At 44.6% G+C, this 24,586-nt stretch overlaps 2 protein-coding genes and 1 long non-coding RNA gene across 9 annotated transcripts in view; 2 read left to right on the top strand and 1 right to left on the bottom strand.

The window, feature by feature from the left end:
- Positions 1–24,586, top strand: part of Xpd (general transcription and DNA repair factor IIH helicase subunit Xpd) — a 436,267-nt gene that overhangs the window by 246,349 nt on the left and 165,332 nt on the right. The window lies entirely within an intron of this gene.
- The window catches only part of LOC137648458 (uncharacterized), a 164,027-nt gene that overhangs the window by 83,472 nt on the left and 55,969 nt on the right, over positions 1–24,586 (bottom strand). The window lies entirely within an intron of this gene.
- Positions 1,476–3,094, top strand: LOC137648571 (uncharacterized). Its single transcript, XM_068381482.1, has 2 exons — positions 1,476–2,447; positions 2,855–3,094. Exons 1-2 carry the CDS (start codon positions 1,515–1,517, stop codon positions 3,092–3,094), a joined length of 1,173 nt encoding a protein of 390 aa, XP_068237583.1. The 5' UTR covers positions 1,476–1,514.

Genomic DNA, 24,586 nt, shown 5'->3' with positions numbered 1-24,586 from the left:
AATGACTGTCAATCACTCTCATTTTAACCTAAAACCAAAATTAATACTATATATTAACTCTTATAAAATTATTGATGGTTTAAAATAATTAAATATGGGTGATTGCCAAAGTCAAACAGTCAGTTTTGAGCTATTTTTTTTTGTGCAAATTAATTTTTTTTAGAATTAATATGTGCCCCCCAATAGCGTCTAGTCTTCCAAATTGAAATATTTAACCTAGGCCAATTTTTTAATTTTTAAAAATTATTAAAAAATGCAAGGTCCGTGTTCTCGACTCTGACAGGTTTGTCAGGGTTGAGAACACCGAGAATTTTAATTTTTCTAAAATTTATTAATTGGTCAGGCAATAGAATTTTAACATGGAACAAATATCAATACTGTTTATTACCTCGTATAAAGTTATTGATTGTCTAAACTAACAAATTATGGGTTTTTGAAAAGGTCAAAATATTTTTTCATTATGAACTTATAGACAATATTCATTAGCCTAGCCTATGTCTCTAATGCCATTTATCTCTTTCAGATCCTTCGTGACTCCCAGCCATGCCTCGCAACTACCAGCCAAGGAACATCCTAACCACGGATAGGACCAACTTAGAGAAGGCATTTTACCACCGCCTAGAGACTGGTTGTAGCATCCGCACTGCGTGCAACCTTTTTGGAGTTAAAGTTTCGACTCTTGGGGTTAAGCTTGAATAAATCTAAGCCCTCTTAAATTCTATGTGTAGGCTAAGAACTTTAGGCTACTTTTCATTTAGGCTAGCCTACCCTATCGGGCCTATGCTCCCCACTTTACCTTTGTTTTATTTTTTTCAGGATGCTTTCACTCGGTCCATCAAGGAGAGTGATGGGAGGACGTTTGTGCCTAAGCATCAGAACGTCAAAAAGGTTTTCACCGATGCGCAGGAACGCTTGATCGAGGAATACTCTATCGAGATCGCGCGGATGTTCTACGGCCTGCCAACGAGAGCTTTCAGGAGGATGATCCTGAAGTATGCAGAGGCTGTTGGCAGCCCGTCTATTCCTGATGCCTGGAAGAGGGAAGGTATGGCCACCCGTGACTGGTATTACGGGTATATGTTCCGTCATCCAAGGCTTGCATTGAAGGCTCCGGAGGGCATGTCACGTCTTCTTCAAGGCTTACGTGGAAGCTGTCGAGCGACACAGTTTCATGCCAGCCAGGATCTTCAACTTGGATGAGAGTGGCTTGTCCACTGTGATGAAGCCATGTAAAGTTGTTTGCGAGAGAGGTCGTCCTGTTGCTTCGCAGGTTGCTCGGGAGAGAGGCAATCATATGACTTTCGTGGGGATTGTTAATGCTGCAGGGCATGGTTTCCCTCCAGTGTTTATCATCGCACGAAAGAAGATGAATGCTGATTTTCAGAGAGGGACTACTCCTGGAACCACAGTGCTCTTGCAGGCTAACGGTTGGATGGACCATGAGCGTTTCGTGCAGACACTAGCATCTCCATAAGGTGTCTTATTCTTCAGTGGAGAATAAGATACTGCTGATAATGGACAATGCCGAGTGTCACATGAGCATTCATGTGGTTGAGTATGCGATACAGCATGGCATCGTAATTGTCACGCTGCCACCTCATACTACAGCCAAACTCCAGCCATTAGATGTAAGTGTCTTTGGCCCCTTCAAGTCTGTCCTGCGATCCATTCAGGACGATTTTAAACTTTCAAACCCTCACGTGCCCATCACGGAACATATGTTGCCAGGGATGGCGTGCAAGGCCTGGGACAAGGTTTGTAATGTCACCAACATCACCAATGGGTTTCGCGCTACTGGCATCTTTCCCGTCAACCGCAACATCTTTCCAGATGATGCGTTTGCTGGGGCAGAAGTCACAGAGCAGGCCCCTCCTGATGATGATGATGATTTGCCACAAACTGTTGCCGCACCCTTGACACCAGTTCCATCGGAGCCTGACCAACCTCAGCCTGGACCATCTGGAATAGGTAGGATGTCACCAGCCTTCTCTGCTTCAGCGTCTAGGGCTAACACTCCTGAAGCAGCACTCCAACCTCGGCAGACTCCAACTCCAACACCTTCATCTCCTCCAATTCCCGACGTCACTCCCGAAGCTGTGCAGCCCTACCCGAAGGCTCGTCCCCGCCCTGCTGCTAGAGGGCGCAAGAAGATCCGCGCCTGCATCCTGACTGAGGATGAGGAGGCTCTTAGCCAGCTGCGGGACAAGGAGGAGAAGAAAGCAGCCAGAGAGGAGAAGAAGCGGAGGTTGCAGGAGAAGAAGAGAGGGCAGGAGGCACGACAGGCGGCTAAGAGGAGGAGGTCTGAGCCAGTTGAGGCGAGCAGCAGTGATGAGGAGGCTATCGACAATCCTGCACTCTGTGACGACTCATCTGAATATTCAGATGAGATTGCAGAAGAGCTCGAGTTTGATGCTGCCTCCTATCCATTCGTCCAGAAGGAGCCAGAGGTGAGGGACTTTTTTTAATATTTCAAAATCTGTAGCCTAGCCTAGGCTAGATTATGTTCATCTATTGCCTAAGTAGGCTAAGTCTAGAAGAAAATTTCTATTTAATTGTCAAATTTAGTATCCGAGCTGAATGGCTTGGTTTTAAAGCCAAATTCCTTATTCATTCATTCCATAGGCTAGGCTATTCATTCTTTTTTTTCATATTTCAAAATCTGTAGCCTAGGCTATTCTAGCCTAGATTATGTTCATCTATTGCTTAAGTAGCCTAGCCTATGTATAGAAGGAAATTTCTATTTAATTGTCAAATTTAGTAGCCGAGCTGAATGGCTTGGTTTTAAAGCCAAATTCCTTATTCATTCATTCCATAGGCTAGGCTATTCATTCTTTTTTTTCATTTTTTCCCCCAGGTGGGTGACTTTGTCCTGGTCCAGCTTCTCTTCCAGGGGAAGAGGTCTGAGGAGCTTGTCCACTTTGTGGGCAAGGTCATTTCCCTGGAGGAAGACTGGCAGCAGCTGCAGTTGGACTTCCTCAGGATAAGGTCGCCCTTGCTGAAGGACACCTTCCACTTCCCAGCCATCAGGGATGTCGACAGTGTCGACCGCAGCAGGGTGTTGGGGGTCCTCACAGTCAGCACGGGGACCACCTAACGACAAGCAAACCTCATCAAGGTCCTCCCTCCCTTGAGGGACTAACATGCATTAGTTTTAAGTCATTCACTTTAACATGCATTAGTTTTAAGTCATTCACTTTAACATGCATTAGTTTTAAGTCATTCACTTTAACATGCATTAGTTTTAAGTCATTCACTTTAACATGCATTAGTTTTAAGTCATTCAGTTTCCCATTTTTGTTTAATATATATATTTTTGTATTACATTGAGATTTTGCTACCAATTGTTTTATTCCACCTTTCAGTGTCATGTTCTGGATGTTTTTACTAAGAAAAAATATAAAACATTGGTTTAAGTGTGTTTTTGGTGGACCAAAACATCCGTCCGGGTTGAGACCACAACCCCGTCCGGGTCGTGACCACGCGGTCTCGACCCGGACAGAGAATTTTGGATTTTAAAAACGGCTGTAAAACCCAAAATATAATATCTACAGATATGAAACTCATAGCATAAGATGGGGCATTAGTTAAACTTTCTTTTAAGCACAAAATCTCTCCTGTAGCTCTAACTTTTTTTTTTATGAATATTATTCATTTTACTGTCCGGGTCGTGAACACATCACCCTACACTATTCTCTGCCTTATAGACTGATTTCCTACATCATTCAAGTTGTTCTAGTTATAAAATGACTGTTGCATTAGATCTCTAAGCATCATGCATTAGATTCATTAAACAATTTTTTCCTAGCCAGGAAAACCACTGTCTTATCTGGGCAGATCACTTTAGTGCAAGTTGGAAATTTAATATTGGATAAGTGGTTATCTGTGAGGAGCCCCAGCCCTCATCCAGTCTTGAGAACATTCACTTTTCACCTTTGACCTAGGTCAAACCTGAGAAGGGAAGTTTTTCTAGAAAATTTGTATGGCTAGGAAAAATAAATCTACCTTTTGCTTGTTCCAATATGACTAAAAACCCTCTTTTTTTTAATTAGGGGAATGGACTGCTTGGTGGGTTTGAGTAGTCCAAACTTTAGGTTCAACTTCTTCCTTAGACGTGATATACTCTTATTTATCAAGAAGCTAAGCAAAAACCACCTGTATTTTGTATGGATTAGAGACATAGGACCCAAGCTCTATGTTTATACATTGATCCGATAAATACTGAAGATTCTTCTCCCTCCAGGGTTTTGTGTTGGAAACTACTAGCAAAGATTGATGGGTTGATGCAAAGATTCTCCATCCTCCTACCCACTAAAGAGGAAGATGGAGAGAGACAAAAATTAAATGGAGCTCTAAAGTTAAACTTACCAGCATCTGGCCCACCCACCATGTAAAGTTATTGTACTGTTTGGTCTCTGGAAGGACCAAAGATTGAAGATGGCCCACTCATAACACTGTTCATTCCATACTTAAATCCAAATGTTAACACAGGCATGATACATCCAGGGGTCCGAGATCCTGTGGTGGGCAAGACTGCTTTAAGTTATTAATAGCAGAGACAACTCCCAGAAAATGGAGAGGTCTATGCCCTTCAATCAAAAGCCATACTCTTAAGACTGAGCAGTAGCCTTTGACAGCTATGAGTAGACTTCTCTCAGCGCAGGAAGATCAGGAAAACCGCAATAAAGTTTCGGAAGAAAGCCACGGTCAGCTCTCTTGGGACTTAAACCAGAGGAGCAACCAGACTGGTTTATCACCTAGCATGAGGCCATCTGGGAGCCTCTAAGGTAACCCTCATTCCTTCCGAATCAATACAGTATCACCAGCCAGATCAGGGTGAACAGTGGAAGGCTTAAATATCCATGTGATCCTATGGGTTTTGGAAGCAATCTTCAAACAGCCCACGAGTCTGAAAAGGGAGGAGCAAATGTGAGCTTCCTGTTAAGACCTATAACAAACAAGTCAATCCCCCGAGCCCCAGAGCAAGAATCCCTCACGCAAATTAAGTAGGGACCACACTGCTACAACCTATCCACGGCAGCATTGTCTGCTAGCACACTAGTCTGTAATGTTCCTCGCTGACAACAATGATGTGGAATGCCATGTTCCTCGCTGACAACAATGATGTGGAATGCCATGTTCCTCGCTGACAACAATGATGTGGAATGCCATGTTCCTCGCTGACAACAATGATGTGGAATGCCACTCAGATGTGCATGTCTATCAGTTATAGAAGTGGCACGAGACGTGCTTCCATGCTCACACTTCAGCCACTACTGTCGTACTGTTGCTCATCAGTACTATAGTGTGCCACCTCAAACATTCTTCGAGTGCCTGCAAGCCTTGAATCTTTTATCTGGGATGTTGACGAGCAGATGCCTCTCCTTTGGGCCACCTTCCTGAGGCGACCAGGGGTGCTTCCTTCCACTACTTAGATGCATCTGAGAACAGAAGTAATCAGGTGGTGAGAAGTCTAGAGGAACTTCTCAGGTTTTCCTTTTTGAACCACGAAGCCAATTGATCCTAGACTATCCAAGTCACTAGCACAAGATGATCGGGTGACCCCATTGGCTACCCAGCAATCCTTCAGACAAGTGAAAAAGCCTCTGGTAGTTGCCTGTGAGGAACAAGCTTCTCTCACTAGGAGAAAATGTTGCCAGTATTAAGCAGGAACAACAGTCTTGGATGGAACTGTTGCACAACCTCCCTTGAGCTTGTTGATGCAATCACCTGTGGGGGGGAACCTGCTACCAAATCTATCAGCATACCCAGATACTTCAACCTCGACTTGGGTTCTAGATTTAACATCACTTCAGAATGAATGAAGGATGCAAAGTGTTGGGGGCAGTTAAGGGAGTAGTAAAAAATAGAGGGTTGGGCATGAATGTAAAGAGTTCTGGATGATTGATTGATTGAAAGTTTTCTGGCATCCTGACATCTAAGGTCATTGACGCCGATACCATTTACTGTATATGAAAATTAAAAGAGAATTCGATTAAAACCATAAAAATTAAGAAGTCATTAAAATAGTTAAATAGTTTTCAGAAGACCTGCTTCTGAAATAAATCTAAAAATTCCGCTCGCATAGTAAGACACATCATGTCCAAGAATCTTGGCAAGGATAAACCTGCCATCCTCACCTCGAGCCTCAAACAGATATCTATTTCTTAAGTTAGTAAAATTAGGGCATTCGGTCAACAAATGCCTCACTGTTAAAGGTACTAAGCAGTCCTCGCAATACGGTTGGTGTTGGCCCTTCAGCAGAAACTCGTGTGTCAACCGTGTGTGACCAATACGGAGACGACAAAGAGTCGTCTCCCATTTTCGGGGAATCATGTTATACCTCCAAGGTGATATGATATTTGTTACTTCCCTCATTTTATTGCCGTCTTGACTGTCCCAGTGCTGTTGCCATTTATCACAAACCAATTTCTTGATGTAAGGTAGGAGATCGTTACATGGAATGGGATACCTCCTTGGTAGCAACTCGGATGCCGCATTCTTCGCCAGTAAATCTGCCTTCTCATTCCCAGACACACCTACATGTGCTGGAACCCAACAAAATCGAACAGTTATACCTTTCCGTCCAATAATAAAAAGCCATTCTAAAATCTTTAAAACTAGAGGGTTACTAGAATTAAAAACTTCTAAAGCTTGAAGAACACTCCTTGCATCACTAAAAATTGTAAAATTACCCTCCTTTTCCAAAGCTATTTTCTCAATAGCAGTTAATATGCCATACAGTTCGGCAGTAAATATGGAAGCTGTTAGAGGAAGTGCACCTCTACAATTAAAATCATTACTATGTACTCCAAATCCAACGCCAGCATCAGATTTGGAGCCATCAGTATATATAAAAGTCGATCCCCTATGTTCTTCGACATGTTCCATAAAAAGAGACCTGGATTCTAAGTCAGTCATATTCTTCTTAACTCCAATAAAGTATTTACAAAAAGATATGTCAGGTAATTTCCATGGAGGCGTTGATGATACCTTGAATGGAAGTACCTTATTTCTAATTATATCCAGAATATTTAAAAATCGTTTCACCCGAAAGCCATAAGGTTGAGGAGATTTTGGGTGCAACTCAAAGTATGATGCGTGTCTTACAAGGCTTGCAGTCTGAAAGGCTAGAGAGCTAGGGAGTCTTTGCAATCTAAACCAATACCGAAGAATGGAAGACATTCGGTAAAGGTCTAGAGGTAACTCTCCAGCATCAACAAGGAGACTTGGGATAGGCGAGGTTTTAAAAGCTCCAGTAGATAATCTAATACCTGCATGATGTATCGAGTCTAATATTTTTAACCGGCTTGGGGTGGCTGAAGAATATACCTCACAACCATAACTAATTTTGGAAAAAATCAAGGCCTTGTATAATTTTAAAATAGTATTGCGGTCTGCCCCCCATGATGTATGGGACAATACTTTTAAGATATTCAGAGCTTCAACACATTTAGCTTTTAGCGCTTTTAGGTGAGAAACCCATGTAAGTCTACAGTCAAATATCAAACCTAAAAATTTGGTTTCCGATACACATGGTATCCGTTGACCTTTAATGTATATATCCGGGTCTGGATGTACTCCCCGGATACGACAAAAATGGACAATGGTAGTTTCACTTGTCGAGAACTTAAATCCATTCATGTCAGCCCACTGGATAATTTTATCAATAGAGAGTTGGACTTTTCTCTCAACCATTGCCATTCTAGTGCCAGCAAATGATATTGAGAGATCATCCACAAATAGTGTTGAGAGAACATCCTGGGGAATGGCTGAGGATATCCCATTAATTGCTAGTGCAAAAAGGGTTACACTCAGCACACTACCCTGAGGAACTCCTCCTTCCTGGCACTTACTCTGATAGAGTTTCCCCCACTCTCACTTGAAAAACTCTACGTGAAAGAAATGCCTGAATAAATAGTGGCAGCTCTCCTCTCAATCCCAATTCATGAATGGTTTTAAGAATACCATATCTCCATGTAGTATCATATGCCTTTTCAAGGTCAAAAAATACTGTAACATGGTGCTGTTTGGAAGCAAAGGCTTCACAAATAGATGACTCAAGTCGTATCAACACATCAGTCGTTGAGTGCATTTTTCGGAATCCACATTGAATCGGTGATAAAATACCTTTCTTTTCAAGGTACCATATCAGCCTTGCATTGACCATCTTCTCCATGATTTTACATAAACAAGATGTCAATGCAATAGGACGATAGTTTGCTGCTAAAAACTTGTCTTTACCGGGTTTTAAAAAGGCTAAAATAATGGCTAGTTCCCAAACACTTGGGTAGCTATGATCATGCCATATTCTATTAATAATGCTTAAAATAAATAGCTTTGTATTAAAATGTACATGTTTAATCATTGCATATGGAATTCCATCGGGTCCAGGGGCTGTATCGTTGCAATGAGCAAGTGCGGAATCAAATTCTCTTTCAGTGAAAGGAGAATTATACGACTCTTCCCTTCTTGTTGCAAAATTTAAAATTTTCTTTTCTTCAGTGCTCCTATACTGGTGACCAGGGGCTCCTTCACACTTGCTGGATACATTTGAAAAATGATTAGCCAGGGCATTGCTAACTTCATTTGCTTCAGTTACATACTGGCCATTCACCTTCAACACTGGTGGTGGATTGGGGGTGAATTTGCCAGCTATCTTTTTTACTTTACTCCACACAGAAGATGGTGGTGTTCTACTGTTAATAGAGGAAACAAAAGACATCCATGACTGGCGCCTTGCTTCTTTCATGGCACGACGGAACTGTGCTCTACATTTCTTGTACATTATTAAATTCTCATCAGTTCTGCGTCTACGCAATCGTGTTAGAGATCTTCTTGTGGCTCTGTGGAGTGCAGTTAGTTCTGAAGACCACCACGGGACTGGTCGTCGTTTGAATAACCCTGTTGTTTTGGGAATTGAATTGACTCCTGCTGTATGAAGAGTTCCATTCAGTAGGTCTATGGCATCATCAATACTTTCAAACTGTTCTGCTCTCCCTTCGATTTCACTTAGCTCAGAAAATTTAACCCAGTCTGCCTTGTCTAGATTCCAACGTGGCGATCTTTGCAAAGGCGGACCCTTGTTGGTGTTTATAATGATTGGTGCATGATCACTAGTATGCCAATCATCTAATGTCCTCCAATCAAAATCAAGAAGGCAGTTAGAGCTTGCAATTGAATGCATGACAAAGTACCTGTCTGAACATGGAAGTGTGTGGGCTCTCCGGTATTAAGGAGTCCCACATCCTCATTCTCCACAATTGAGGAGATAATATTGCCCCTTGTGTTGGCCAAAACATCACCCCATAAAGGATGTCTACCATTCATATCTCCCAGTAAGAGAAAAGGTTGAGGGAGTTGTTGAATGACCTCTGCTAAATCATCATATAAAATATTATCATTTGGAGGTAAGTACAGAGAGCATATTGTATATTTTCTCCCAATATCAATTTGTACAACAACTGCCTGCAGGGTTGTACGTATAGACATGGGTATTTGGGGAACATCTCGACGAATGTACATGAGACTTCCGCCATGGCTCCCTGCTTGTTGATTATATGGTGTTCTATAGCTAACATACTCTCGAGGACTAGGAGTGTTAGAATCAAGCATACTTTCCTGTAGACATACAATTATGGGGGAATGCTCATGAATTAGGAGCTTAAGTTCTTCATATTTCGCCCTCAAACCCTGACAGTTCCATTGCAAAATGGAGGAGAAAACTATGGATTATTTCTGGAAGACATCTTGGATGAGGTCTTCCCATTAGCAGTTCTTAATGTAACATTATTACCAGTATGTTTCTTCAGAGGTGGTCTTGTTATGTTGGGTTTAACGTTGGTGTTTTTCTTTGTATTCTTTTTATCTATTTGTTGAGGTGGATGGTGGACCTCAACTTGAATTTCTGATTTATTCAGTCCATCTTCTGGTTCATTAGAAACATCAACAGACAAAACATCAAATTTATTTGATGTCATAACCTTAACGTTTCTAATGGAGGGTGGAGAGAGAGATGGAGGTGTCTCTCTTTTGCGATTAATAGATGGTGGGATTCGAGGTTTTTGCACCTTTCCCACAACAGGTGCATCAGGTAAGTTAGTCTTAAGTGGAACCTCCATCAGATCAGGCAAGGACATGGCCTGAGAGAGGTTTGTATTACTTTTTGTAATGGCGGCTGAAGGCTGTACAGCAATGGGCAATGATCTAGTGTTAATACACCGTGGTAAAGCCTCAGGAGGTGATAAGGTTACCTCGTTATTTGACATTTTGTCAGATAGTATACTTTTTTTTGAGCTATTGGCAGTGCTAGGTTGGTTTGATTTTAATGCCTTAGCATATGTATTTGATTTATTTAATAGTCTTTTGGCATGGGTCACACTTATGTGTTCTAAGTTTGATTTGTTGAGGGCAGCTTCCTCCAACTTATATAGCTCGCAAATCTTGTCTGTGGATTTGTGATTCGAGCTGCAATTTAAACACCTGGCTCCAAGTGCACACTCTCCATGGTAAGATTTGGAGCAAATACCACACATCTTCTCATTTTTGCAAACTTTGGACGGGTGCCCAAATTTAAAACAATTAAAGCATTGCAATGGCTTCTGCTTGAAGGGTCTTACTTTAATCCTTTCGTTCTCGATAATAATATGAAAAGGTACATCAGCATCCTGGAACGTAAGGATTATCATTGATGTACCTGGGACTTTATGAACTTTCCAAACATTTAATGGACACATGGCCAGTATCTCCTCCTCTGTAAAATCATATAGGTCTGTTAAAAACTACGCCCCTTCCGTAGCTAAAATTTAGGTGGGGTTTGACATTAACTTAATGTCATCATTATTTATTTTCATATTGGACAATATTACCGACTGTGTACTGGATTTGGCATGGATAAGGAAACTATTTTTTCCGAAACGAGATATATCGCCTGGTGCAATAGTTCCTACTTTTTTCTGAATCAATTTGCATATTTTAAAATAATTCCCTGTAACCCCCTTTGATTCAGCTATAAGCCACATCGGTGGTTTTGGATTTCTCTGGGAGGGCATGACTAAATCTGTGCCTTTTTCCAACCAATCGGCAGGCCTGTACACATCTAAATCTTTTGGTACCTTATCGCAGAGAGCAGCCGCGACATTCAAGTTATTAATTTTAATATTATTCAAATTACTTATTGCACTAAATGCTTCGTCATAACTACTATAAGATATCCATGAATCCCAAGTTTCACCTACAAGTTTCATCCTTATTTCTTTTATGCATCCATAGCATTCAAATGCTTTACATAGATCATCATAATTTGTTTCTATTGAAATTTGTGTAACATGGAGGATTCGAAGTTTCCTCGTGTTACCCAAATTACTCGATTTAGAAATATCAGTAGAATGGTCCTTTCCCGTTCCGAGGTCATCAACAGAGCTATCCCTTATCACATTAGCAGAGGTCGTCAACAGTGCCGGAGGAGAGTCAGCGTATCCAGGGGATGGGGGTTCGTTCCTTAAAGAATCCATTATAGTAAAGAGAGGGAAAAGAGTTAGTTTGATGTACCTGCTCGAGAATGTTAGGCCATCACGCGTCGGAAAGGAAATTTGCACTCTCTACTATCGGCACAATGAGAGTATACTTCCCAGATGGTCCACTCCATACCCTACCCGAAGGATAGCATCAAAACAGATATAGAGGCACAGGTGTAAGCTGAACCCGCCTGTTAGGACCGAGACCAAGAAATTATGGAATCATCCTCCCCATATCTATAATGACGGGCTTCCGGCCAAAAGCCGAGAGTCCTACCCCAAGCATTGGATCCCCCTGGATTCCGAAGACCCAACACTTGAGAATAGTTCCGCCAAAAAGGTCCAAACCATCTTCGGGATGGCTGAAATCATCCAATACTCTCATATATAGCTTTGAATGCAAACACCTCCCAACCACGATACCTCCTCCCACTCATCAAAGCAGGCAGCAATAAAGGATGTATGAACATCCCCGCCGGGGCTACAATGGATGTGAAAACATCCAAGCCATAGGAGAAAAGAAAAAAAAAAAAAAAATAAATATATATGTACATAATATATACACACATATAATGAGGGAAATTTTTCTCAGAGTTTGGAAAGCAAGACTAAAGAAAGTTTGTGAAATTAGGATAAGGTCGAAGTAGTATTGAGAAAAAGAAAAAGGTAAAAGAGAGAAATTTAGATTCGAACTGGGGGAGCAATTTCCCCAAGTTCGAGAGCCCTCTTGCCCGTCACCAAGTTTCAGCACGGGAATTAAATGCCGTGCTGAAGCTTAATGACTTCATCAAGGCATTCTCTCATTAAGAGGGTCTGGATGAAAAAGTGATTGTACCAACTGCAATGTATGGATCGGAGTTGTGGGGAATGAAAGCGAGACAAATTGAATGTGTGCGAGGTGAAGTGTCCAAGGAGTATGGCTGGTGTATCTCGAGTAGATAGGGTTAGGAACGAAGTAGTGAGGGTGAGAATGGGTGTAAGAAATGAGTTAGCAGCTAGAGTGGATATGAATGTGTTGAGGTGGTTTGGCCATGTTGAGAGAATGGAAAATGACTGTTAAAGAAGGTGATGAATGCAAGAGTTGATGGGAGAAGTACAAGAGGAAGGCCAAGGTTTGGGTGGATGGATGGAGTGAAGAAAGCTCTGGGTGATAGGAGGATAGATGTGAGAGGCAAGAGAGCATGCTAGAAATAGGAATGAATGGCGAGCGATTGTGACGCAGTTCCGGTAGGCCCTGCTGCTTCCTCCGGTGCCTTGGATGACTGCGGAGGTAGCACCAGTAGGGGATTCAGCGTTATGAAGTTTCATGTGTGGTGGATAATGGGGGAGGGTGGGCTGTGGCATCCTAGGAGTACCAGCCGAACTCAGTTGAGTCCCTTGTCAGGCTGGGAGGAACGTAGAGAGGAGAGGTCCCCTTTTTGTTTCATTTGTTTGATGTCTGCTAACCCCCAAAATTGGGGAAAGTACCTTGGTGTATGTATGTACAATCTCTAGACCAATACAATATTTGAGATTCCAATGTTTATTCAGTGTTCACTGCTTATGCAAGCTAGGATCAACCAATTTTATACATACCATGATTTATCTCTCCCATTTGGGCCCAAGCAGCTACCAAGGTGAACACCTAGGGAGCCATACACAGTCCAAGCAGTGTCCTGAACCGCTACACCGTACCGTACAGGAAGTAATAAAGGTACTTTAGGTTTGAAACCAGGACTACTGTACAGTAAATGTCCATCAGATCTACCAAAATCAGTCTCCCTCCGATGCAAGACAGCACAAAGCTTTCCTTACTGAACGTCGTTTGGTGCACAAACGTTCAGGTGGTCAATGAAGCGTCTCCCAGCCTCACATTGCCTTTTCCTCTGAAAGTGCTGCAGAAGTCAGGAGGTCCTAACAACTAGCACGTTCACCTTGCGATCACTTCCACCTCTGTCAGAAAGGCCAGGGCTTTCATTGATGTTGGCTGTTCCATTGGAAACTATTAGAACTGAAAATGGTCTGGAGGTCCAGAAAAGTTAGTAACATTCCCGAAGGGCACTCGCCAAACAAGGCAGCCTCATGTCCCTACCACATTTCCCAATGGCGAGATATGAAACCCCCTACTCACAGTAAGGGTAGAAATGCCTGTAATCACTTCCCTCACCTTCCCACCACCATCCTTCCTAGAAGCAGGTTGTGGTGGTCTAAAAAGGGTGTGGTTGGGCCGGCTCTTTCTGAGAAGGGTTCAAAAGTTGCAGAACGGGGTCTTGCAATGGGTGCAGGGCCCTCCTTCAATCCCAAAGATGCAGGTCTGGCCGAACGATTTAGCCAATGATCCCTTCAAGGGGGCAGAGACCTTGAAGGCAACAGCTCAGTGGATAAAAGTGCTGCGAGTCATTCCTTGACAAATCTGCCGCTGTTTGCACTACTCTCTGGCAGCCGAGACGTGGCCCCCTCGCCAACTTGTTTCTCAATGCCAAGGCCACTTTGTAGCTAACCTGCTTTTAGAACAGACCACAGTATCTCACCTCTTCAAATCCCACTTAGCTAACAGGTTTTCTGTCTGGTGGACTAGGAAGGAGACTGCCTTGGCCACCCAGACAACACAAGGTTAATTTCTGCAAAGCCTCCAAGGTTGGCAACCTCTACTTATATCAGTCACTACTGACTGACTACTGGTCAAGCCAAGAAACCGCAGGGGAAAGACCAAGGCCAAAGACTTCATGGCCACAGTCTCAGGCCAAAAAAAATTTTGGCCTAGTCCCGCCAAAGGAGCTCCCCCATCAGAGCACTGACTGGTCCATTTGCTAATGAAACGCGATGCTCTCGTATATAGAACCCCCGTAGCCTACAGAGTGGGGGTGCAATCTTTTATGACCTGCTGAACAGAACTCTGACCCACAGATCTGGACATTTCCAGTCCAAAAACCAAGCCCACAAGAGCCAACCAGGCAACTCAAAGGGCTTTGATCCATAAAGTGCACCTTGGTTCAAATCAATTACCAAGTCCTTCCCAAAAGGTAAAGACATTCTCCTCCTTTAGCCCATTGCATTCGTGAAGGAGCGCGGAGAAGTTCTGCCCGAGCAACCCTCTCCACGGTATGGGAGAGGGCAAGGCAGCTTGCTCCAGATAATCAATTACACCCACTAGTACAACCATTCCATTACCAGGACAGAACAAGGATATTAAAAAATCAGGGGTTGACGACAGCAATGAGAAGAGACCTGGTACAGGACCCAAAAGCATCCAATGAGGCGCACTACCTCAGGCCGAGGGCAACCACTGCTCCATGCTCAGAGGCACGGGGAAGCAAGGCCCTCAGTCCCACATACTTGACCGACTGAAGTATGCATAAGTTCAAGTACAACCTTGCATGGTACCATACTCTCTACCAATAACCACTCATCGAAAAGGGTAACCAAGAACTGGGCCACCACCCCAGAGTAAAATCAGGACGAGAGAGAGCCCTATGCACTTGACCTGGGGGGGACCATAGCAAGGGGCCGTGGCCAGGAAGCCCTGATACTGTCCAACCCCTTCAGAGAGTTTAATGTCTGAGCGACATCCCCGCTACTACTGCTGGCCTCCATAGACTACTACTGACCTCTTCATCTGAGAAAGGGGGGTCTGAATCCAATTTGGAGGGCAGAGTACAAGGAAGAAAAGTGTACACATCCTGGATCTCCAATAGACCTGCATGAGTAGTAGTCTAGGACTAAGCGACCATCCAAGACACCCGAGGGAAGAAACTCCTAATTACTCTAACAGGATTTTAACATTGGGGAGCATTTTCATAGGGGAAGGGATGGCACACTCATGGCCCCGTGACCCCGTATAATGAGCAGGGCCCGGAGGCACTATTACTGATGTGGAGGGAGCAGAAATGGACCCTGGAACTCATGACAAGGGTCTGGGTGAAACACTGGAAGGAGTGGAGAATACTGGCACTGGGTCAGTCCCTTTTTGGGACAACGGGGAACACTTTTCTTCCCCCTTACCTTTTACATCAGCAAGGCTAGGGGCAACCAAACTCAACTTTCCCTTTTTACTTTTAGGGGCAAAGCCACCAGGCTCCTAGACAAGGGGAACTACCACCCCCTTAACCACTGGCATCACAAGGCTCTTTACAAAGTCAAAAGCACATTTAGTACCAGAGCAGCAGTTGACTTTGCTACAACCTCTCTCAAAAGTTACGGAGGGCCTATCTGAAAGACCCAAGGATGCCCAACTTATCAAACTAGTCAACAGTCTGCTTAATCATCGAAGAAGGGTCTTCAGCTTCTGAAGAGCAGCAGCAATGACTAGGGGTTCCCAGCACAAACTGAAAATCCAGCCAATGTTGACCTATCTCCTAACCACTGAGGCATACTCCCCAGGAATAGATGCAAAAGGCATGAGCAGCAGCAACAGATCGGCATATCTTGGACATTACCCAGTCAGACAACTACTAACTCATTCCCCTTCAGGGAATATGCCTAACACTGCACTGGAGGCCACGATCAACCACTAGGAAGCTTGCCAACAAGCACGATCCAAACAAGCACAGAGTGGGAAGATATACAACCACCTTTGCCATGCAGCAGTTTCAGTATCTACCCTTCCCCACCAAACAGTTTTCTCCATTCCATACCCGGCCACACTGCATAAAAAAGGGATTTTGACTTAAGAAAAATCTTTCTGGGGAGAGACCTGTGGTGCCCGGTGAAAAGTGTCCTAATATACCTTTTCTGATAAAACCTTCCAATTATACCAGAGAAAGATAAAAGCATGGAATGCTGAGGTTACAACCCTCGCGCAAGCACCTTTTGGGTGTCGTGTATAAAGCAAAGGCGCGTGAAATCCACTAGTCACAGGTTGTCTTCCATTTAGTTAATTCCTTCGTCAAAGGGATGGGCCGATACAAAGGCCCTAGCCAACCTACCAGAGCCACGCCACCCACGCCCCGACGCGAGCGCCATCTGAACAACATCCTTCTGTATTGGCCATGATGGCTTGGAAAGGAAAGGGTGGGATCGTGTAAAATAAAAGGGAAGGGTTTCACCGGGCGCCACAAGTCTCTCCCCAGAAATAGATTTTTCCTTCGTCAAAATCCCTTTTCTTGGTCGACCTGTGGCGGCCGGTGAAAATGTACCAGAGAGTACCTTCCAAGCCCAACAATAACTATTAATTTAATGAGGGGAGAGAAAAAACACCATGTAAAGAAAACCATATATAATTAAGGTAAGTAAGCATAAAACAAACTAGCCACAGGGCATAGTGAGAGTAAGGTTAAACAAACATGATAACAGGGAAGCCTCCGAGTATCAGAGTAAACATGCAACAAAACTGACATGGCTAAGAATACCCCAACACTAAAATTACGGTAAACACAATAATAGTTACAATCATATTAACCTAATATGTAATAAACTTAGGGCTAACGAACCACCAAGGAAGCGGCGTGGTGGTGCGAGTGGCGGGTAGGAGGGAGAAGAAAAGAGATGGATGAAAGGAAGAACAAAAGATCACTGGGGAGAGATACGGCTCCCAGCTGCAACCGTTGGGAATTTAAGGGCCTGTAAGTTCTTTAGATAGTGGCGTTTGAAGACCATGGGAGATTTCCAACCCGTGTACTTTTTAAGGTCATCAAAGTCCATATTTTGGAAATAATTGATGGAGGTAGCTACTGACCGGATATCATGAGCATGGGGAAATGATCCCGGATTGGCTTGTTTAATGAAGTATAGGATCTGTTGCCTAATACCACGTATGGAAATGGTGCCTCCTTATTCTCTGATAAACAAGGGGCCAGACGATCGGGTAGCAGTCCTGGCTAAAAAGGCCCTGAGAGTGGTGACTGGACAGAGAAGTATCTTCGAGAAGAGGAATAATCTTCCAAGGGGACCACCTATTTTGGGGGTCTTCATTCTTAGCTAGGAACACCCTGTCTGGAGAAAGAAGTACTTCACCTGAAGAGAGGAAATCTATGTTTTCTGAGTTTTGTGAGAGCTGCTAGTTCTGAGATTCTAGAACCCGAGGCCAAAGCTGTTAGAAATAAAGTCTTCCTAAGAAGAGTGATATAGGAGCAGGATTCGTTGTCCGTGTCGGAGGCCAGTTTGAGGACATCATTTAGAGATCAAGAGACCTTTTGTGGACGAACCGAAGGTCGAAGCCTAGCACATGCTTTTGGAATAGACGAGAAATAAGACTTCGCCAGGTTAATGTTAAACCCAACCAGGAAGACTTTCCTCAGACCTGACTTAATGGTGGTTATAGTGCTAGCTGCTAGGCCTTTGTCAAATATGGACCTAAAGAAGGAGATGGCTAAATTAGGAGTCATAACCGAATGGTCTGAATTCTTCAAGAAACCTGCTAGTTTCTTAACTGCCGAATCATATTGGCAAATCGTAGAGTCCCTTTTGTCTGATTCTATAAAGAGGACATTATCTGGGTCCATGTTTGCATCCCTACGAGCCGCAAACTTCATGAAATCCACAAAGTTAGGGTTTTGGCTATCCTTGAGGAATCTGACAGTCCGAGTTTGGACCACTTGGGTCAGATTGGGGAATGGGATCCGGAAGGGACGGAGTTTCAACTCGAGGAGGAGAGGAAACCAACTGCTCTTTGGCCAGTGAGGTGCCACTAAAGCCACTGCCCGGTTGAAGGAGCGGAGTTTGTGCAAGACTTTCAGTAGAAGATTCACTGGAGGGAATAAGTAGATCTTCTGCCAATGGTTCCAATCCAGGGTTAACGCATCCATGGCATAAGCCTGAGGGTCCAGGTTCGGGGTCACATAACATGGGAGTTTGTGATTGAGTTGGGTCGCGAATATATCTACCTGGAGACCTGGAACCAGCCTGAGTATCCACCGGAAGGAGTGCATGTCCAGGGACCACTCCGATTCCAGTGGGCTCGTCCTGGATAATGAGTCTGCTATCACATTCTGGACTCCTGCTAGGTGAGTTGCTGACAGGAACCAGTCTTTGTCGGCTGCCAAGGCGAAGATAGTGACCAGGATCTGATTCAGGTTGGGTGATTTGGATCCCCCTCTGTTGAGGCAGTGGACTATGTTCGTGCTGTCTGAGACTACTCTGATGTGGGTCGACCTCGGAGGAGAGATTCTCTTCAGGGTCAAGAACACCGCCATGGCTTCGAGAACATTGATATGGAACTGCCTCATGGCGGGTGACCAAGAGCCCTGAAACATCTGATGTTCGGAGTAACCCCCCCATCCACTCAGACGCGTCGGTATGAATTGTCACTTGTGGAGAGGGGAACTGTGGAGGAACCGATTTGGAGAGGTTCCTCCATTCGGACCATGGTTGTAGTCTCATTTTTAAGACAGAGGGGATCTTCGAGGTCTTGTCTCTTAAAGGTATTGTCGCTCTCTTTCTCCAAACTCGATTGATGTCTTTGAGTTTGGCTTTTAATAGGAGATCGGTCAGTGAGGCAAATTGGAGAAGGCCGAGGATTCGTTCTAAAGCTCTTCTGGACACCTGTTTGTGTTTGAAAAAGTTCCTGACCTTGGAAGCTATCTCCCTTACCTTCTTGGGAGGAAGGGAGTGTGCGCTTTGAAAAGTCCCAACGGATGCCTAACCATTCGAAGTGGCTTGATGGTTGTAGGCGAGACTTCCAGAGATTGACTTGGAAGCCCAGTTTGGCGAGAGAATGGAGTACCTTCGACATAGCTCTGTTGCATTCCTGGTGCGACTGGGCCCAAATGAGCCAATCGTCCAGATAGGATGATCTGTATCCCTTGGTGTCCGAGTTGTTCGAGCACCGTCTCTCCCAGTTTCGTGAATATCCTGGGGGCAATGCTGAGACCGAAGGGCATGACTTTGAATGCAAAGGCTTTTTGCCGAGACGGAAGCCTAGGTAAGGAGAGAAGTTTCGAGCTACTGGGACATGATAATAGGCGTCGGTAAGATCGATAGAGGTGGTGACGGCCCCACAGGGAAGTAAGGTCCGTACCCGAGAGTGAGTCAGCATACGGAACTTGTCGCAAAGGATGTAAGAGTTGAGCTTCGACAAGTCCAGAACTACCCTCAACGCCGACGAGTCTTTCTTCGGGACTGTAAACAGGCGGCCTTGGAATTTCAGGGATCGAACCCGTTTGATTGCTTTCTTCTTGAGTAACTCCGCGGTGTACTCTTCCAGGATGGGAGTGGGTCTCTGGAAGAAGGTCACTGGTGGAGGAGGGGATCCCTGTGACCATTTCCAACCCAAGCCCCTGGATATTATGCTGTGAGCCCATGGACTGAAGGTCCAATGGTCTCGGAAGTGATAAAGTCTCCCTCCTACCGGCATCACATCATTGGGAGGGAGTGAACCTAGGGCCCCTCCCTCCACGGGCACCCCTTGCTCTAGGTTCGCCGCGTTGGCGGAACTGTCCTCTACCTCTGAAACTCCCTCTCTGGTATCCACGAAAGGAACCGGAGGATTCGTAGGCAGGGTTGTATGCAGGAGAAGACATCCAAGAGGGGTTGGGCTGTGTACCAGGGGGAGCAGTGAGGTAGACTACCTGCTGAGGGGAGCCTGTTGATGAGAAGTCGAGGCAGCGGAAGACTGTGGGGACGAGGTACCCCGGGCAGTCTTGTAAGGACTAAACCTCTGCTTCTTCTTGAAGAACGTGTGTTTCTGGGGTTCTAACCTCCTTTTGGCTGAGAGACCCCACCTTACCTGCAAATTTTGGTTTGCCCTCGCCGCGTCCTGAAGAACCTTATCCACCTCGGTCTGAGGGAAGAGGGTCTTACCCCAGCAGGAGGACGCTATCAGCCTGTTCGGTTCATGTCTGATGGAGGCCTCAGACAGAACGAACTTCCTGCAACTAACTCGAGCCGACCAGAAGTCATGGAGGTCTATTTGGTAGGACAGCAGCTGGTTCTTTGTGGCGACTGAACAGCGTTTCCTCTGGGTAAAGAGATGCTAGGGACTCCATGGAGGTGATGGATTGGAGGGACCTAGCAAGTCTAGTACGGGTCTCGAACTCAAGTTTTGAGAAGACACTATCAATCTGGGAAGCTTCTCAGAGAAAAGTAGAGGCACAGTCCGGGTCTAGCTTCCCCACTGAGAAGGTAGAAGCCGCGTTATCCCAGGTTGCAGAGGTACCCGGAATAAGCAAAGAGGTGGGGTCAGTCTCTTTGAGAGCCAGCATGGAAGAGCCTTCCTTGATGGCCTGTATAGTCAGCTCTGTGACTTTGTCTATGAGCGGCAAAGAGATGGAGGCCGCTGTCGTAAAAATAGTGTAGGCACCTTTGTGTGGGGTGAGCTTGGAGTTAATACACCCCCACTCTGATAGTGTTCTGGGCCAGATAGCCTGGGCCTGCTCTTTTGGAAATATCACCGTTTCCTTCGGTACCTTGTCCATACGGACCAATGCATGTTCCTTTAAACGTACGAAACCATTGAACGGGAATTCTAGGCCCGGGGGGTAGAACTCCAGGTCCTCTAGAGGGCGGGTGCCTATGCCCTCCAGAGTTAGGGAACCATCTAAGAATGGGGCATGCAAGGCAAACCGCCAAGGATTGTTTTTATCGAAGGGCGGTAGCTTCGATGCGTCTGGGGCAGAAGGGGGAGGAAGCTGAGTTCCGGCGCGGATCAGAGTAGCCATCATATCCTTAATCTGTCATCGCCTCAGACTCATGTTGTTGTTGTTCTCTGACCAAATCTCTGACCAGTTCGATGGGGACGAGATCGCCCCAGGGTACCTGAAAGCCACCCGTTGGTTTTGTCTTGGATTTGGTAGACTTAGACTTCATAGGAGTCGTGGTTTTACGAGGAGCAATATGAATATCAGGAGCTGTCGAGGGTCCGGGGACCGGTGACGTTGATACTGGCAAAGCTGAAGTCTTATAAGTTCGAAGTGGCTTCACCTTGGGTCGTACGGAGGCAGAGGGATCCCGAGGAGAAGCCTTAGAGTTATCAAAACATAGAAAGGAAGAGGTAGAAGAGGGAGTAGGAGAGAAAAGGGTTTCCACCAACTCGGCACCACTTACCTGCTCGTCCCTGGGTTCTACGTCTATATCCAGATCTGCCACGTCCAGCGGTACGAGGGGTTCGTCCTCCGCGGAAATGGTGGCCCTGACTTCTTCAATTAAGGGGGCAGCAACGTCATGGGAGACTGCAGCAGTAGTCGAGCCTGGGAAGAGACGGGAGGCCATGTCTCCATCGAGGAGATAGGGTGCGCCAGACGGGGCATTCCTGCCGAAGCCCGACACCCACGGACGAAGAGTAGCCCTTGCTGAACGAAGAGACACATCATCGGCCTGAAAGATTTGCAGTGATTAGTGATGCAGGAAGGGGTTTGCTCTCCAAAATATACTGTGTATATCATATTCATGGCTAAATTAGTGTCTGCCAACGAGAAATAAGGAACAAAAGGAAAACCCACTTACATCATCGTTCAGTAGAATTGACGACAGCTCGTAACAGAGCGAGCACAAGTCCGGGAACCAGACCATATATTGGGCCTGGCCCGGTTCCCGGATAAAGGGGATGGAGCAGTGCGCACGAGACCGACAGAGGTCATGCCCAACGGGGTCGTTGAACGAGGCAGGGCATCCTTCAGCAGTACAACGGACCTTCTGTAAAAGAAAGGAGACATGAGTCTGGTGTTCCTTGAAACTCTGATAAGGGGTTAAAAAACTATTATTATAGAGCTCCGGCACTCACTGAACTCCCTAAGCTCCAATATTGCATTTAACTAATATCTGAATATCACTTTTTAAGATGATACAGCCCCATACCATTGCTGGCACTAATATTCAATTGTTTGTAGGCCTATTTACCTAATGTCTGTTAATGACAGAAGAATAAATAACCTAAAGCAATCTGCCGACCTCCGAGGGTCGGGGAAGCAGTGACAGGCCCTTAAAATAAATATAAACACCAGCCTTAGCTAAAGGCAAGGCAAATATAAGTGTGAAGTGTATGGGCGACCTCCGGTGAAGCCGGAGGGTGATGAGATGTCCTGAATAATTCAATTGTGGCAAATAGTTCAAATGTGAAAGATATAAAACACAAGCCGCAGCTAAAGGCTAAGGCTTAGATAATAGTAAAGCGTATTTACGATCTCCGGTGTAGCCGGAGGGAGAAGAAAGGTCCTGAATAATTATATTGTGAATAATAACACAATTGTAATAACAATGGCTATTGTGTGGATATGGCCGTGGCCTGAGACCGCAGTAAGTGCCACCAGAGGGTCGTATCTAAACAATATGAAGCCCGTCCCATGTAGTAAACAATATATAAATATAACAATAGAACTAACGTCATTGAGAATCCCTCATGGCGGAGTAGAACTCAAGGCGGAGTGGAAAAATGTTCATAACTACTCCCAAGCCGTAACAGGGAGAGGACGAAACTCGGACCTAAAAATAACGCTAACTATTGAAAAGTAACCAAAATTAAATAACTCTTAAGTTATCATACACCCGTAGGGGGAGAGGTGAGGGAGGGAGAACCCGTTGAACGCACAAAACGGAAAACGGGAAATCCGCTCACCCACCGGAGCTAAGAAAGAAAACGAGAGAAAGGGGTAACTCGTGACTGCGAACAGAAAACGGGAACCCCACGCTCTCGCTCTCTTGGACAAAATAAGGACTAAAAATCAAACAACACTATTATAAACGTATAAAATAAAACTGTACATCAAGATAAGACTACGAACGAAGAATAGCATCTGCTAAAACCCAAAATAAATAGCAAAGTCGAGGGTACTAAACAATAAAGCTAGAACGCTATCTTGTTCGTAGGCTGGACTTGCTAGCAAAAAGCACCATGAGCATAACGAAAAAATAATAACTGTTCCAAAGGCATAAGGCCAGGGACTTAACCAAGAACCTAAGTGACAGAGTACTAAACGGGCAGACTAAGATGAATTCCCAAGACAAGAGAACAAACAATGGCCGCCGTGAAGGGCCAGACGGGAATGATAAACAGACTATACTGGATATAAAACAAAAGCCCGGTACTATAAAAAGCTGTCAAAACAAACTATGGTACTTAACATTGGAATGTGTGAAGATGGAGCTTCGGACATGACAAAATAAATCCACGTGTGAAAATAGCCGAGAGCACCACAAAAAATTCCCACTATGTCGCAGTCCAAAAAGAAGGATGATCTTCAGATGGCGCTCGCGTCGGGGCGTGGGTGGCGTGGCTCTAGTAGGTTGGCTAGGGCCTTTGTATCGGCCCATCCCTTTGACGAAGGAATTAACTAAATGGAAGACAACCTGTGAATAGTGGATTTCACGCGCCTTTGCTTTATACACGACACCCAAAAGGTGCTCGCGCGAGGGTTGTAACCTCAGCATTCCATGCTTTTATCTTTCTCTGGTATAATTGGAAGGTTTTATCAGAAAAGGTATATTAGAAGGACTCTTTTCACCGGCCGCCACAGGTCGACCCAGAAAAGTAATTTACATAGCATTTGAAAAACAAGTTACCGGTAAGATTGTTTTAGACAGATCAAATTGACTGCCAAATAGGATGATCCTGGTCTAGCTTTAAGCCTCTGAAAAAAATTGCGTGGAAGTTCTGTCAGAGAACCTGCATCAATCCACTATTGTCCCTTTGATTCTTAACATCCGAAGGATCTATAACCCATCACAAATTTGAAATGCAATGGGTTACAAAAAAGTTTTTATGGAAAACTATTTATGGAAATAAAGTTTCAAGCCAACAAAGGTAAAGTTGAACACCTCAAATTTCAAGGCTTTGAAAATACAGATGGACAAAACAGAATACTAACTTGCACAAATGTTGTATAAAAGTTCACAAACTAGACCATTCAGACTATATATGTATGGGTTTGGTTGTTAGACAAGTAATAAACAGAACTATAGTTGAAAGTTTACATAGCAAATGCATGATACAGTACTTACAAACCCTACCTCATATGCTATCCAGTCCTCTAGGTTCATACAAGGTAGTGATAAAGGTGCGATGTACTGTAGTTGCCTATATCTGCTCCTGAGCACCACCCGAAGTTGAACCCAATGACAAATCCTTTAGTGGTTGCGCCAAGAACCACGGTACGTCAATTAACGTACAACAGCCATTGTTTCTTGACTGGAACAAAATTTCTTAACAAAGACAGAAGACTGCAGTG

The sequence above is a fragment of the Palaemon carinicauda genome, chromosome 10 (assembly GCF_036898095.1).
Source record: "Palaemon carinicauda isolate YSFRI2023 chromosome 10, ASM3689809v2, whole genome shotgun sequence".
Classification (NCBI taxonomy): Eukaryota; Metazoa; Arthropoda; class Malacostraca; order Decapoda; family Palaemonidae; genus Palaemon; species Palaemon carinicauda.
This window is presented reverse-complemented; position numbering and strand designations above follow the sequence as displayed.